Source organism: Eptatretus burgeri, chromosome 10 (genome assembly GCF_056783735.1).
Source record: "Eptatretus burgeri isolate ZD-2024b chromosome 10, Ebu_testis_v1, whole genome shotgun sequence".
NCBI classification, from domain to species: Eukaryota; Metazoa; Chordata; class Myxini; order Myxiniformes; family Myxinidae; genus Eptatretus; species Eptatretus burgeri.
Genome location: NC_140970.1, coordinates 54,195,314 through 54,211,412, shown reverse-complemented (window position 1 = coordinate 54,211,412; position 16,099 = coordinate 54,195,314). Strand labels below are relative to the sequence as shown.

The window sequence follows — 16,099 nt, the reverse complement described above, 5'->3', positions numbered from 1 at the left end:
TACCTTGGTCGAGGCTCGTATGAGAGCTAACACACAACTCACAGCAAGGAGGCATGAGACAAGAGGGGCGGGAGTGGAAGGGACAAAACAGTGGGGAACAGACACATTAGGTGAACTGTGGAAGGGAGAGGGATGGGGATGGGACGGGGAACATGGCAAAGAGAAGATGGACATTTCAGGGACTTTCAGGAAGGAAAGTAGGAGAAATGAAGGAAGTGGGCTTGGGTGGATTATCAGGGGTAGAAAAGATCGAGGATTTGGATGGGGGAAGATAAGAGGTCGTGGTGAACAGGTGTTTTGAAAGCCTGGAGGGAAGAATGGGAAAGAATAGAGTGAGGAAGTTTATTCCAAAGGCGGGAAAAAAGAGGAATGAAAGAGTGAAGATGAGCAGTGATTCGTGATTTTGGTAGTTTTACCAGAAGGGGGTTGTTGGCGGACCTTGAGCGCCCTGTGGAAATGTGGTGGGGACAAATCGCAGAGAGAGCAGGGGGGCAAGGCTGGAGAGGAGTCGGTAGAAGACAGAAAGACCACCGACCAACCTGCGGTGATTGAGTGAGAGGCCCAAAGACTCAGCTTCATTGCGGGAGATGCCGATGATCTTAAATGCCCTGGTTTCGACAGCGTGAAGCCGAGAAAGGTGGGAGGCAGGAGCACCAGCCCAGAGGGGAGAGCAGTACTCCATCAGGCTACGGACAAAAGCTTTGTAAGTGGTCAGGAGCTCAAGAGGGCCGAGGAAGGACTTAGCACGACGGAGGATTCCCAGTCGGCGACAGGCTTTTGAGGCGAGGTTGGAAATGTGACTTTCCCAGGAAAGGTCATGGCAGATAGTGAGACCTAGAAGCTTGAAAGAAAAGACTTCTTCCAGAGGATTGTTGAGAAAGTGGATGGGGGGGTTTTGTAAACGGTCCTTTCGAAGAGACATAGTGAGAGTGTGCGATTTGTCTGGATTGAAAGACATGTTCCACGTGTTGGACCAGTTTGTGATTTTATCCAGATCTGCAGTGAGTGAAGAAGCTGCTGCTTGCCGGTCTGAGGGATGACAGATGGTACGGCAGAGGGTGGAGTCGTCGGCAAAGAGAAATAGAGGATTTTCCAGAGAGTCCGAGAGATCATTGATGAAAACCAGAAAAAGAACAGGGCCCAGAACGCTACCTTGAGGAACTCCAGCCTGCACAGGAAGAGGGGATGAAAGAACTCCATTTAGGGACACACGTTGACTGCGACAGGAGAGGAAGTCTGCGAGCCATGAGTGGAGATGGCCTTGAATACCATGGGAAGAGAGTTTGGTGAGTAGTGCAGGGTGCCAGACTGTGTCAAAAGCACGTGATATGTCCAGGGATACGGCTCGGATTTCCTGTCTGGCATTGATGACCTCCATCCATTGATGGGAGAGCAGAAGCAGCATATCCAGGGTAGAGTGACCTGGTCTGAAACCAAATTGATGATTGGAAATCAAGCCATTGGAGAAGACGAAGGATTTCATATCTGAGGCGATGATGGATTCCATCACCTTGCTGATGATTGGGAGAAGGCTGATTGGTCTGTAGTTATAGGGATCTGTTTTTGCACCTTTTTATGCAGGGCAGTGATGTTAGCAGATTTCCAAGCAGATGGCAGATGACCTTGGGCAAATGAGAGGGTGAATAGAACAGAGAGAGGGTGAGCAAGAGCAGAAGAGCAGGCTTTGAGGACACGTGGGCTGATGCCGTCTGGACCGGTTGCAGAATCTGACTCGAGGTTTGAAAGCAAGCTCTCCACCTTGTCAGGAGAAAAGGACACAGAGTCCAGGGACAGTTGGGTGCGACTGGGTAAAGTGGGTAGAGATAGTGATGGGTTTAGGACACAAGATTTAGCTGCAAACACCGAGTTTAGACATTCAGCTTTATCACGTGTGGAATCAGCAGTGCGGCCATTTGAGGTAAGGGAGGGGATGGAGGGGGAACATACACCAGAAACAGATTTGATTAAACGCCACCAGGATTTTGAGGAGGGAGAGAGGTTTGAGAGTTCAGACTTGAGATGAGAAAGATGTTGTTTTCTGGCTCTCCTGAGGGTAGATACACACTTGTTCCGAGCTTTGTGGAAAGAACTGAGATTGCCCTCAGTTGGGTTTGCTTTCCATGAGGCAAAGGCAAGTTGTTTCAGGACAACTGCCTCGCCACAAGCTTCAGTAAACCAAGGGCGGGAGGAAGGGTAAGACAACTGAACACGAGAGGGGATAAATCTGTGCATGAGGGAGAGCAAGTTTCTTTGAAAGAATTCCCAGGATGAGTTGATGTTTGAGAAAGTAGTGATAGGAGACCAGTCTGTAAGTTTGATGGCTGCTCGGAGACCCTGCCAGTCGGCTTGAGTGAAATGCCAGACTCGACGGCGGTGAGGTGGTTCTCTGATAACAGCCAGAGAGATGTCCACTTTAACAAGGACGTGGTCAGAAGAACCAATTGGAGCGAAGGAAGAGCAGCAGATATTGTCAGGGAAATTTGTCAAAATCAGATCCAGAAGAGATGGAGTACCATTGGTTGAGATCCGGGTCGGGAAGTTGACCGATTGAGTCAGTCCCAATGAGTCGCAGAAAGCTTTTGCTGAGGTGCCATGGCAGGTGAGAGAGGTACCCACACCTAGTCAACTGGCGTGATGACAATTGAAGTCACCACATAAGAGGAAGAGAGAGTTTGGATGAGAAGATAGAAGATGGTCCATGTTTTCGGATAGTGAGATGTAGATGGAGTCATCACTGTTCGGTGGACGGTACAGTACACATATAAACATGAGGTGGGAGTGGAGGGGAAGCCGAAGCCAGAGGTATTCCTGGGGGTGTGGGGGAGTGAGAGCAGTGCATGGAGAAGTTGGTTGAATGATGTTACCTGACAGCTTAAGTTGGATGGAAAGCAATGCCCAATATAACATATTCTTGCACCAATTCAAGGCTCATAGAGGAGCAAAAAAAATGCCATGGCTGAGAGCAGCAACCTTGGAACAATGGAGGAAGGAACAATATTGGAGAGATGCAGGGGGGGATTTCACAGGTGTAACAAAAGAAAGTGGATTGTGGGAAGTTTACAAAGGAATGGAAGTGAGCAAGAAGCCTGTACTGAGCTTAACAATGAGGGGTTTGCCACATTCATGCATGACCTCACAAAGAACAGCAAGTTAATACCCTTTATGAGGAGCTAGATTTAAATATGCTCATTGAAAGGTTGGCAATGACAATGAGACCAAATACAAGGATTGTTCAAATTTGAAGTGGACATTTTCCAGAAAATCACAAGGAGGTTGATGAAACCTCACCTATTTTTCAAGGTCGTCGTCTGATCCTTGATGCCATCTGTGTAAGAATCTTTGGGATAGGTACGCAACCGTTGTAGGACATGTGCTTTGATGTTTTTTTGTGGGAGGTATGCAAAGAATGCAGCCCAGAAATATTTTTGGTTTTAACTAAAAATAACAAGCATTTGTTTTATTGCTTTTTAAATAATAAACAATGGAAGAGCATCAGTAGATGGAGTGCAGAATAGTGTCGGAGCCACTGATTATACCGCTGTAACATACCAGTAAGTGTGGTTATTAGCATTTGGAAAGACTTTGAAAAATAGCTGTAGAGAAAGTGTGACTGTACACAACAAAAAAGTTGGAGAATCGACAGGCCTAAGACCCTGCAGCTGCCTGTAGTGCAGACTGCTGACGACGGGGACCGGTGCAAGCTCCGGAGAACTGTGGATGGATGCACACTACCCAAATCCGAGACCATCACTGCTGGTTAGAGGAGTGTGAACCTTGCGGGAGTGCATGCAGTAAACACTAAACATGCCAGGCTTGGTGATTTTTTTGATGGACCGCTGCAATTGGAAAGACGATGCTGTGCAGCATTACCAAAAAAGTACCATTTCCAATTTTTGTGAGTCCTATTTTAATCCAGAAACACAAGAATTAAAATTATAGGTGAAACCATTTTGAAATTGCCCTCAGTTTGATTCTTCCATTTAAATGCTGAATATTGTATAAAAAAGACTATTTGAATTACGGATATCGCCCGTGCAATGGCAGGCTAAAAGTGCTCTGCTTTGCGGAAGTGAGTCTCTGAAAGCGCACGCACAGCACATGTGTGAAAGGCATCATTTGTGTTCCCGAGCCAATTGAAAAGTTACTTATCAACAGCCATTAATTATGATTAAAGACAAGCATCTTTGTGCCAGGTGACAAGAGCTGGAATACACCCTTGAATAATTTTCTGTTGCTTCAAGGGTTCATTGGGGGACTTCTCTTGTTTCTTTCTCCCTCTCTCATTCGCCATTGATGTTCCCCTATATTGTCCCACATGTTACTACATAGCATAGGTAGGTGAACAGTATATAGGAGGGGCAATAGGTGAGCAATATTGTGTGGGTTTTGTTGTTCTTATTCTTCTCTATTTATTGTTCAATACATTTTATACCGTATTTTATTAACCTTGTGCCATTTGTTCACTTCCTCTTATCCATGCAAGGGTCTCTTAAATTGCATGCAATCTGGGAGGATGCAAATCTTCGCTTGTGCTTCAGCACAGTTATTATGCCAAATTAATAAGTGCATTTGAATACCATCGATCACCTTCAACTGTTTGATTGCATTGTTTTAATGCTGGTGATCTGACACATAACTGCTTGCATTCTGGCAGCCTGATATTCTAAATTCCCATGATTTTGTATGTACTCATGGGTGGTCCAGTCATGTGACAAAAATACACACAGACACACACACACACACACACACACACACACACCAACAATGGTCATGTCCTCACCAAGCTATTGTATGTTCATTGCAGCATTCACCATCTTCATTCACACAACCGCATTTCATTTATAAAGTCAGCAGAACTTGATATTATAACCCTTCGAGCACAGCCCTCCCGTCACTTCACTGACGGACCAATCAGTCTTCTTGTTTGCCAAATGTACCCGTGCATGGAGTGCTTTAACCCTTCCTCCCAAATCTCCCTCCCCGTCCTCAAGTCCCGCTCCCTCCACCCAACCCCCCCCAACATTTTGTCCCCCCATTCGTCCTCATGTCCCTTCTCACTAGAAATGTCTCTCACAGTTTGGCAGGCCGCACCATTGGGAGGCAGGTGGGGGTAAGGGAAGGGGGACAAATTTACCTGTGTGGAGAGAGTGCTTTAACCTCAGCATTGCCCAGGTAAAAAAAGAGGTTGTAATACCCGCTGTCACCACAAGGTGGTGCTACATGGTACACATTTACATGCAGAATTTATGCCCCTCCCCCCACCCCTCCACACCTCTGCTGGAGGCCGCAGCCACATAGCCTGTGTTACCTTCCACACAAAGTTGTATTTGTACCCCAAGTTTGGAGTTCATAACTTAAAAGATGTGGCTGTGCATAAGGAACAGAGAGAGAGAGAGAGAGAGAGAGAGAGAGAGAGAGAGAGAGAGAGAGAGAGAGAGAGAGAGAGAGAGAGAGAGAGAGAGAGAGAGAGAGATTTTTGCCTTTTATAGGTGTAGATATCGCACTCTACTGCTTTATGGCACCCCATGATGGCCAGCATGAAAAATAAATTAAAAGTAAATAAATAAGTAATAATGCGCTTTTCATTAGAAACTACACTTCACAGTGGCAGTAATGGAAGATTGTAGAACAAAACTTCTTTGGTCGAGTTCAGATTTCAACATCTATTTTCTAGCTGTATCTCCTTGTATGTTCACAAACTTACGGTAAATGTCAAATGGACTTTAAATTGATTGCGGAGTGGTTGTGTTTCAAGGCACGGTTGGTTCTCGTTTCTAATCTCCACAAACATCCGAAAAGCTATGATGAAAGCAAAGAAAAAAATTGAAATATTTGAGTGATTTTTTTTTTTTTGACTTTTATCACTAATAACAGATCATTGAATCCCAAACAAGCTAAAATTACAAAACGGGAGAGAAAAATTTAATTCATCCAAATTCTCCAAATGTTAATAATCACACGTACACTGTATAACAACGTACCGTAAAGGTTGATATATCGCACGCAGCTCTCGACCACAAGCGGTATTGTCTGTCCAGACTCCTGTAAAGAATATAAACAAACTTTAACACGTAATAAAAGAACTAAACAATTGCTGCCAACTGTCAAAAATAACACCGCATACTTTCCACCATCACCAACACAATCCACAGACAACCCACACTCGATTATTCATTCAAACAATTGTATAACTCATAAATTTGCCAATTGTACAACTCGTAAAATTTGCTCCTGCAATCAAGACACTCAACAAGAGGCATAAAGCTCAATGTGTACAGTTTGGAGTTTGGCACTTTCTTTCTTTTTTTCTGCAATGTGCAAGGCGATCAAGGATTAACTTGTAAGTAAATAAAATGTGTCTCCCATATAAGACACACACCACTGAAAGACAATTTGTTCAAGGCGAAAACAAAATTCCAAGTTGTGCCGAAACAATTCCTTGTAACAATTTCTATCCATGGCCACAACAGTGACAATCTGAAAAGGAACTGTGACCGCAGACCGTTTATCTGCCAGAATACAAAATATGTGTGGTAATTATCTCTCGTATAATAATAACCAGCAAGAATAATAAATAAACAAATCATTCAACGTGGTATGTATGCAACGGTGACGGTAAAGTGTAAATAAATAAATGATAAATAAGTAAATAAATGATAAATAAATAAATAAATAAGTGTAAGTAAATAAATAAAGTGTATAAGTAAATAAATAAATGATCCAAAGTTGTGTGTTGATAGTGGAGATGGGAAGGTGTACGTACATAAATTGCAGTTCCCAAAATATGTACAATGCTGTACTATTGTCTCTCGTAAGATATTTTCAAAAGATTGCCAAAATTATGAAATAAAATCGTATGTCCCATGAATTGTGGCTCCGACAAAAATATTTGACGTTCCTCATGCCCATGTGCTAAAGAACTGCATCTAGTTATTTTCGAGTCGAGATAACGGACGGACAGAAACCAAAATACAAGCCCCTTTTTCCATTGATTAACAAAAGTAAAATAGGACAATAACTAGGACCAGAAAATAGATTTCAAAAAACAAAAGCGCCACTCTCTCCCTCCTCTGCCATCCCATCCTGAAGATTCAATCAAGAGCTGTACCCCCTGAAATTAATCAACAGCATATGGAGAGGCAGCAAATCAGACATGATGAAACATCTACACAAAGCAGCGGGCAGCACAAAGAAAACATTCTGTCGAGTTGAAAACACCTGAATATAAGCAGAGGGAAGCAGAGAAAGCACAGGGCATGAGTTGCTCAGACAATACAGCAGCAGCAGCAGACAGAAAGAATATTCAGCCACTTTTCTATTCTGGTGAACTGTGACGGCTGTGAGAAGCTGTAAATAATAAGCATGGTGGAAAGCTGAGCCGAACATTGCTCTTTCCAACGGTAACGGCGAGACTGAAAAATAAAACCTACATTATAAAAAGAGCCAGTCTGTTTGTTTGTTTGTCATGCTATAACTTGAGAACGGATTAACACATTTCAATAAATCGAACGGCGGTGGATTCAGGGAGCTCACAGTGAGGTTTGTGACACAAAAAAAGGAAGGGTGGTTTGTGTATGGGTACATGGGCACACACAGCAAAACTGCAAATGCCAACTTGTGACACTGGTTATCCCCGCATGGAGGGGAGGATCTCCCAGGAATCCTTTTTTGCTCTTGCACCACCGATTAACCATTGCAGCCAAGAATGGTATTCGCATCAGCAAAGCGACAGGTTTTATATGCTAGTGTAATATGATATGCTGCAATCATCTCCTCGTGAGAAATACTATCATACAATCTTACAATTGTACGACCGTTTTGAAAGATAAAAATTGCATTTTTTTCATCAAATTCGGGATCGAAAATTTGATTTTCCGGGGATGGGAAAGTTTTGGTTGAGCTGGTATATTTTAACGCTTCCTTGCCTAAAACTGACAATATGTTTGGAGCGGCCTTCGGCTGGATTTGTTTTTCACCATTTTAGAAAAAAGAATTTTTTTAAGCATTTCATTCTCCAATTCATTTTGTTTTTTATTGGTCTTGCTTTGCATCACTAAGAACTTCATGAGCTTCTTCTGCCTCTTTCAGATAAGTTGTTCGGAGTCGCAACTTCCGTGAGTACGCTGGTGTCAAACCAACTTCATTGACGTCAAAAATATGTTTCAGCTTAGATAAGCATCACCAATAATAGACACATGCCAAAACTAAACATTCCATTCATATATACAGATGCTAAATAATAAAATATGGGGGGAGGGGGGTCCTTGTGTAATTATTACTTCCAAAATCGAAGATTCTAACCCAAAAATGATTCCTGGACCATGTTTTTGAAGAGTGGAAAACACATGTTGCTCTAAGTTCGAAAGGTTTCAAAAATACCACCCCCACATCATGACACTTCCACGTTCAAATTTTGCTGCTTCCTCGACACAGATTGAGGCATGTCGCTCATTGTGTCCATGCACGGCCATCATGCCTTTTCAAGGAGAAACCTGGATTTGTCACTGAGCATAAGACTCGCCCATTGCCTCCGTGTCTATGTGATTTGATCACTGCAAGCATGCTTGGATATGTCGCAGTGCAAGTCTTGAATGGTGAACAGGATGATGAGCATGGATCCCTGCATCACAGAGACGCCTCAAGACGGTGGTTGACAACTATCCTGCAAGGTCCATGCAGTCCTCTCTGGGCAGCTTTAAACCAATTGTGTAGATTGGTCGTGCGAATGTATTTATCCTGAGCTGGATTTGTTTTCCTGGGACGTCCACTTCTTGGCATATCTCTTGTTGATTCAGTGGCTGATGATGTATACTGAGGTCATAAACAGTTCCTCTCCTCACATTAAAGAGCATTACAACATGGCTAATGGAAGCTCCTGCTTGAAGATGCACAATGATTCGATTCCTCTCATTTTCTGGTGGATGTGGCATTGTCATGGATTGTTAAAGAATGTAAACGGTGTGTTTTCTGGATGATAAACATGCTGGTGTCTCAGAAAAACTTTCATATTTGCTCAGAATACCTCGTACCACCCTAAAAACTTAAGGGTGTACGAGGTGCACGTGCTGAATGATTATGGCATGAGGAAATTATGTGACGTGGAAACTTGCAATTAGGTGTTCTGCACATCCCTCATGCCAAAAGGCACGAATGCTGGAACAGTCCTTCAACAATAAATTATCAATTCTACATGTTCGGTTTAATAATGGTGGAGAGTGTTTGTACTTCCTGGGCTGGCAAGATCGCTGAGAATGAGTGCACACTCACCTCTGAGTTATCTCGCCTGGATTTGTACAAATCTCCCTCCAGGTACAAACTGTCATGCTGTTGTTTGGCAGGCAAGACATTTCATCAATGTGTGTGCCCTCCCACGGATGGATGTTAAACTGGGAATCCCATCTGTGAGCATTAGTTGGTAACTGTTAAAGATTCCACTCTGTCCTTCGCAAAGAGTCGGCCAGCGATTGCCAGCACCCTGGCCAAATTCAAAATTTCTGCCCTAACCTACAAGGGAGCACTGCAGCAACGGCACAGCTGCATGCCCTCTCCCCCAGAAAATGATGCAACCAGCAGCCATGTGCTGCATAGGAAAGGAAAAGGAACTAGAACGGCACTCTTTGATGTCACGACGTCAACAGATATGCCTCTGCCCACATTATTATTGAAGGCCTGTATCTTTAAAAAAACATATGGCTGCCGAACCATGTGACAAATGATGTCATCAATTCTCCCCCCCCCCCATACAATTTTGCCGTAGATGGCCCTCAAAATTTTTCAGACTGATCAGATAAAGCGTTTGACATATGCAATTATGATGTCACAACAAAGCCACCGATGACATCATCAAAAAAATCACACTTGTTTTCCATGGGGAGTACGTACTTGCTATATGCCAAGTTTCAATATATTCCATGGAGCAGTTTCAGAGATACAGAGGTCCAAAGTTTTTCCTTTTTTCCAATATGGCTGTCACACCACATGACCTATGACATCATAATTGTCATTACAACATTCTCCATGAGTAGTCGCACATATGGTGAAAAGTACGGACGGACTGACAGACAATCCGAAAACATAATGCCTCTGGCTACTTCGTCAGCGGAGGCATACAAATGTACTTCCTACTTTCCACATTATAAACGTTGAGGCACCATGACGCATAGAAGGCTGTGATGGTGTTTTAATGACTCATTGGCTTTAGTGACTCGAAGACATCTGGTCTCAAAAGCAGCAGCCTCTCCTGGTTGAAGAATTTTGTTCTGAATTTGTTCTCGTAAGGAAATGAATGAGGCTAAAATGGCAGTTGTGATGCAATGCCACAAAAGGGGGCCCTTCATCTTTGGAACAAACTGTCATTCATGTGGGGAAATAAAGTCAGCTGTCCTGTCTGTACTTGAGTTGTGGATGTTAAAGTTCCGACGATTTATCTCAATCGGCCATTGTGTACGATTCTAAAAGTGATGTAAAGTTATTTCCAAAAGGGATTTGATATTGCTTGATGTTGAAGGTAAGAATATGGCATTAGAACATTGAAAATAAGTAAAATTATAGATTATTATTAAGCGCATGGGATTTTGAAACTTGATTTGGGCTAGGCACAGGCATGACTTACGAGATGACCTCCTGTCTCTCCTTATATGTCCTTTGTTTTTATGAGCTCACCTGGCACATAGTTCCGGGGAACTTATGGGATGGCGCATCGTCTGTCCGTCAGTCCGTCTGTCCGTCCACAAATGCTTTCAACTTCTTCTCTGAAACTACACATATGATTTCGATGAAACTTTACCACAACGTTCATCACTGTGTATGTACCAAAGTTTGTTCATGGCATTAAAAAAAATATATATATATATATATATATATATATATATATATATATATATATATATATATATATATATATACACACACTGTATATATCGGGAAAAACAAGAGTGTCTTCAGGGTTAACCCCCCCAAAATACAGTAGGTATTTTCTTTCTACTCAGAAACGACATATGCAATTCTGATGAAACTTTACCACAACCTTCATCACCTGTGATGTGCCAAAGTTTGTTCATGGCATTAAAAAAAAAATTTTAAATCGGGATCTCAGGGGGTCGACTGAGGGAGTTTACAAGGGAGTTTATGGGGAGGTTGCCCACCCCCCTCCCCCAAAGATGTATTTGCTTTCTTCTCAGAAACGACACACAATTCTGATGAAACTTGACTACAACCTTCATCACTCATGATTTACCAAAATTTGTTCACGGCATTAAAAAAATTTCATAGGTATTTACTGTCTTCTCCGTTACATATTTTGTGGGTCATCCATGCCTACAAGTGGTTGCCTGGTTATGTTATCCAGCCACTACCAGGTGAGCACCCAGAGGTATTGCTCCTATGTTTACAGGATGTGACAATGATAAAGATAACTGAGTATAGCACTGGCTGTGTTGTCTCACGAAATTAGAAATATAAAAATTAGTTTTCTCTGGATAATTGTATTGTGTTTGAGTTCTCAAATTGCTGTGGTGTAGAGGTGAACATCTCCCATGAAGAAGGTGTTCTACTTTATTGGAAATTAATTAAGTGTTTGTGCTTGCCAACTTTGGATTATCATTTTTCGTGTTTAATTGTCATAAGAGATATTTCCAACGAAGCAAAACAAACATGAATCATGTGCAACTCTTGAATATTTCGTTTGAGAACACGATAAATAGCTATTTAAATGTTAATATACAACCACAATCACACAACCACACCCTTCTCCACCACAATAATACACCGGAACATGTGACAAGAAGTTCTGTTGGAAAGAAATGCATCACCAATGGTGGAGTAAAGCAGTGAATGGCAAACGCACATGTATGAGGCATTTCGTGCAATGAGGTTGTATCCATTACAAGGAAATTATGAAGGTGGTAAGATAATCCAAATGGATTTGTTCAGATGAATCCAGGTAAGCTTGGAAGAGTATTTTATTGAACATCAAAAATTTAAATGAAAATGAAAGGGGGTTTCAAGCTGATATGGGGGAGTTTCAAGGATTATAATAAATATCTTAATCAACATGATGTAGAAAAACTCTATGTTACATGGTCACCTATTAAACAAAATAAAACAATGACTGGATAATGCAGTTTGACCACTAGAAATTACCAATACATTTATTGGATTGTGTCAAATATGAAAGGTGACAATAACTCAGTGACCACATAACACAGGGTTTTATGAAAGATGTGCTCGGTTTTTAATTCACCGGGCCTATATTCCATTTGCACAATCGAGCTGAGGCAACCTTATACTATGGTGTGCAAGCTTTTGGTCCCATGGAGAGTTATATATCCTCCCTTAATCAATGTAGTGCTCACCAGCAGGGTGTTTGTATGTGAGGAAGGACCACTGCTACCCATCTGTGTCCTGTGCTTAAGAAGTCTAATCATAAAAGAGATATTAAACACTGTTAATGATTAAATTACTGTCGCTTGTTATTCACAGCCAATCAGGTACCTCTAAAGACAAGATATTTGGGTGTCCACAGATATGAGTAGGAAAGTAACTCAAGTTGCCTTCGCTGCTTCATGATGCATTTTTACATACAAATGCATAAGGTGAAAATATATTGATAATGATGAGATCTGGTCATTCTCAGGTATTGGAAATTTGAATTTAGTTTCTCTGTTATGTGTATTTGTCAATAATGTCACAAGTGACATCTCATTTGAGGTTCACTTGAAATGCATGGTGAACAGTGCCAATGATCGACGAATGCACAGTGCAAAAATGAGATATAATAGATACAATTGACTATCTGATGATAGAGCCTGAATAATTGACCTTCTTATCATAGTTTACAGACTTAGCCCGGGAATATGTTTACTTAGCTTAAGGTGGCAAACAATGTTGAAAAATAGAGAATCCTCAAAGTTGCACACATTTGTAAAATTTTGTAATAATAGCATCTCTCTGGCAATTTAATATTTATCTTGGAAAGGCACCGAAGTGTTTTGGACTGCATGTTCACAACAGTAATTGCTTAACCTAAGGGGACAGAAAGAAAATCTCAGCTAAACTGTGCAAGTGGAAAGGCAACATCAAGATAAGGAGATTATGCAATGGCATTAGCAATGTGTGTGGCAAGTTTGATACCTGTGCTTTCAGCCTCATGCGATGCTGCAACCTAGCAAAAGCAGCAGCATCGGCAGAGCAGGATGTAGAGTAGTCCGAGTGCAACAAAAGCAAGAAATAAATGAAAAGGAACAGAAAAAAAGGTCATAAGCATGGCCTAATTGTCAAAGCCACTGCTGAACGAAGTAGCAGGTGTGTGTGTGTGTGTGTGTGTGTGTGTGTGTGTCTGTTTGTGTGTGTGTGTGTGTGTGTGTGTGTGTGAGTGTGTGCGTGTGTGTGCGTGTGTGTGTGTGTGTGTGTGTGTGTGTGTGTGTGTGTGTGTGTGTGTGTGTGTGTGTCTGTTTGTGTGAAGGCACCCCCGTTTTGCAGGCGTGAAGGTGTGCACATGCGTGCGTGTGAGGGCATGGGCGTGTGGGCATGAGCATGTGAGTGTGATGGTGTGGGCGTGCAGCTGAAAAGTATGAAAGCAAATTTTTGACTTTATCTTTAATGCATCTGAAAATTACGTATACTGATCATTAAAATACCTGCACATAATTTAAAATCGTATCACTTTTGCCTTTGGAGAAATCACCTACAATTTGTCACCAGAACATCTCATGAGCTTCCTTGTAGTAGATGGAATTTCCAATTTTGAATTATCTATTTAATTTGTACAGGACACCTGAGTTACATATCTAAAGCTACACAGATTGGCATAGGAATGATAAAAATAGGATAAAAAAATACCTGAGACCAAACAGTTTTACACAGCTCTAGTAGAGTACTGGAAATTTAATGGTTTTCAAAATCAGGGGGAAACAAACAGCCGAGAGAGGTTTCAAATTTCAAATAAATCCAACCTCTTACGTCTGTCTGTGTTTCAAGACAAAAGCTTTGGCACACCTGTGGTGGAAATACCTTAATGTAAGAGTCCAGGTCACCGCAAAACAAGCTTATGGGCACCCTGGAGCAGGGACGTAGACGCTTACATTTTGTGGGTTTGGGAGGAATGGATGGAGGCCTACATGGGCAAAACGAAAAAAAAATGCAAGAAAGCATGCAACAATAATAATAATAATAATAATAATAATAATAACAGCAGCAGCAGCAGCAACAATGACCTCGATGAAGGGTTATTAATGGAAACAGTGTAAAAGACTTTACAAAAATCAAACAAAGCAAAAAACGTGATTAATTAAAAAAAAATGCTGTTCATGATTAAATCAAGTCGTATGAATGGTCAAAGGGTCCACACATGAAATGTTTAAGAACCCTTCAAAAAGTGCAAGGATATGATTTTTGGTTATCAAACAAAAAACTAAAATCGAAATTGAACTCAATCAAGCCAATTTTGTCATATGCCCATCTTCACAGCTGTCATGAATGAATAGTGATTCCTCATCCAAAGTTCTCCGTAAAAAATAATAATAATCAGGTTGCATCATAAGAAGGAATGTTGGGGAGAGTGGAAGAGGGAGGCATTATCATGGGAAGCATTGAATTGAACGAGCTATTTAATGTATTACAAGCATGCCAAATTCAAACATTCTCATAAATAATTGCAGAAATTAAAGCCAGGCCATAAGAATGTCTGCACCAAAAGGAAACAAAGCAAAGAAAGACCGAATGTCAGCTGATAGTAAACACGACTGATTGTATTGGAATCACTTTTACTTACTGAACCAGTTAAAAAGTTAATAAAACACAAAACATTTCTTCATTTGTAACATTTCAAGAATGGTCCATGTGAATATAATTTGGAGAGAATCTGATCTCAAAAATGCAAAAGTAATTTGAAAATCCATTTGCTCGTCATTGGTGAGAATAATAGTCCAAGACGAAGCACGCAAGTCAAAAGAGGATTTAAAATCTTAAAGTATTGTTTTTAAAACCCATTAATTTTGGCACAGAGCATTTGTATATGCAAAACAGTGTGAACAGTTTGTGTAAAAACATTAGAATGTCAATAAACCAACATGCAGCACAAGGCAAAATATGCGAAATAAAAACTTCAAACACAGTTTCAGATAAGACATACCAGAAACATGATACAAATCCATGCATCAGACATAAGGACAAAGCTCAGTGAAGTTGCATGAATAATAAAAAAAGAAGTAGGTGATATAAAGATTAATAAACGCTCCCAATTTATTCACAGAAATGAACATCATACGAATACATTTGAGCATTTTAACATTGTAAACTATTGAAGTTTACAAAAACACGTCACCTGCCCTTTAAAAGTTTTCTTGAAAATGAAGGGAAAAATAATTATTAATAAAAACAATTTGCTAAAATAATATCAACATCCATCCAGTGGTTGCTCTCATAGTGACAATAAAAAGAGAATGAAATTTCATCAGTTGTCATCACAAAGATGATGTATAAATTTGGGTATAATTTGCCAAAGTGGCAAAGGTTCTCCAGGCAAAGCTGAAAATAAGACACCAACAGATACTTTCTATGAGAACAAATACCTGGTTGAAGAGGAACTGCTGCTTTCATCTGAAAGAAATATAGACAGAAATAAAAATTGGAGATTTTGTATAAATCAACATTATTTGCTTCTCCTTAATTCTTCGATACTGATATAATAAAGTAATCAAGGAAATGTTCTCCCACTGCCTCATCTATTTATTCCTTCTCTTTCTCCTGAATAAATATTTCACGTATTACTCAGTCACTTCAAAACAATTGAATTGAGCACGATTAGATTTTAATGGATTACATTTTATGTGAATATCTAATGAATTATTGCAAATATATATGTATATATATATATATATATATATATATATATATATATATATATATATATATATATATATATATATATATATATATATATATATATATATATATATATATATATATATATATATATATATATATATATATATATATATATTATGGGAGTCATGATATACCTATGTCACAATATGATACATGTCATGACATGTATCATACATTCCATAAATGTCAAATCAGAAAATTCATTGTTGCATTA

At 40.4% G+C, this 16,099-nt stretch overlaps 1 protein-coding gene across 4 annotated transcripts in view; it reads right to left on the bottom strand.

The window, feature by feature from the left end:
• Positions 1-16,099, bottom strand: part of LOC147018599 (SLIT-ROBO Rho GTPase-activating protein 1-like) — an 89,133-nt gene that overhangs the window by 21,683 nt on the left and 51,351 nt on the right. For 3 of the 4 annotated variants that reach the window (XM_085898426.1, XM_085898425.1, XM_085898428.1), the window contains 3 exons: positions 15,570-15,597; positions 14,011-14,113; positions 5,982-6,042 (listed from right to left, as the gene is read on the bottom strand). In XM_085898426.1, coding sequence (XP_085754552.1) covers positions 5,982-6,042; positions 14,011-14,113; positions 15,570-15,597 — 192 coding nt within the window. Of the gene's footprint in view, positions 1-5,981; positions 6,043-13,131; positions 13,163-14,010; positions 14,114-15,569; positions 15,598-16,099 lie in introns of all 4 variants that reach the window. The other variant, XM_085898427.1, reaches the window with a different exon arrangement.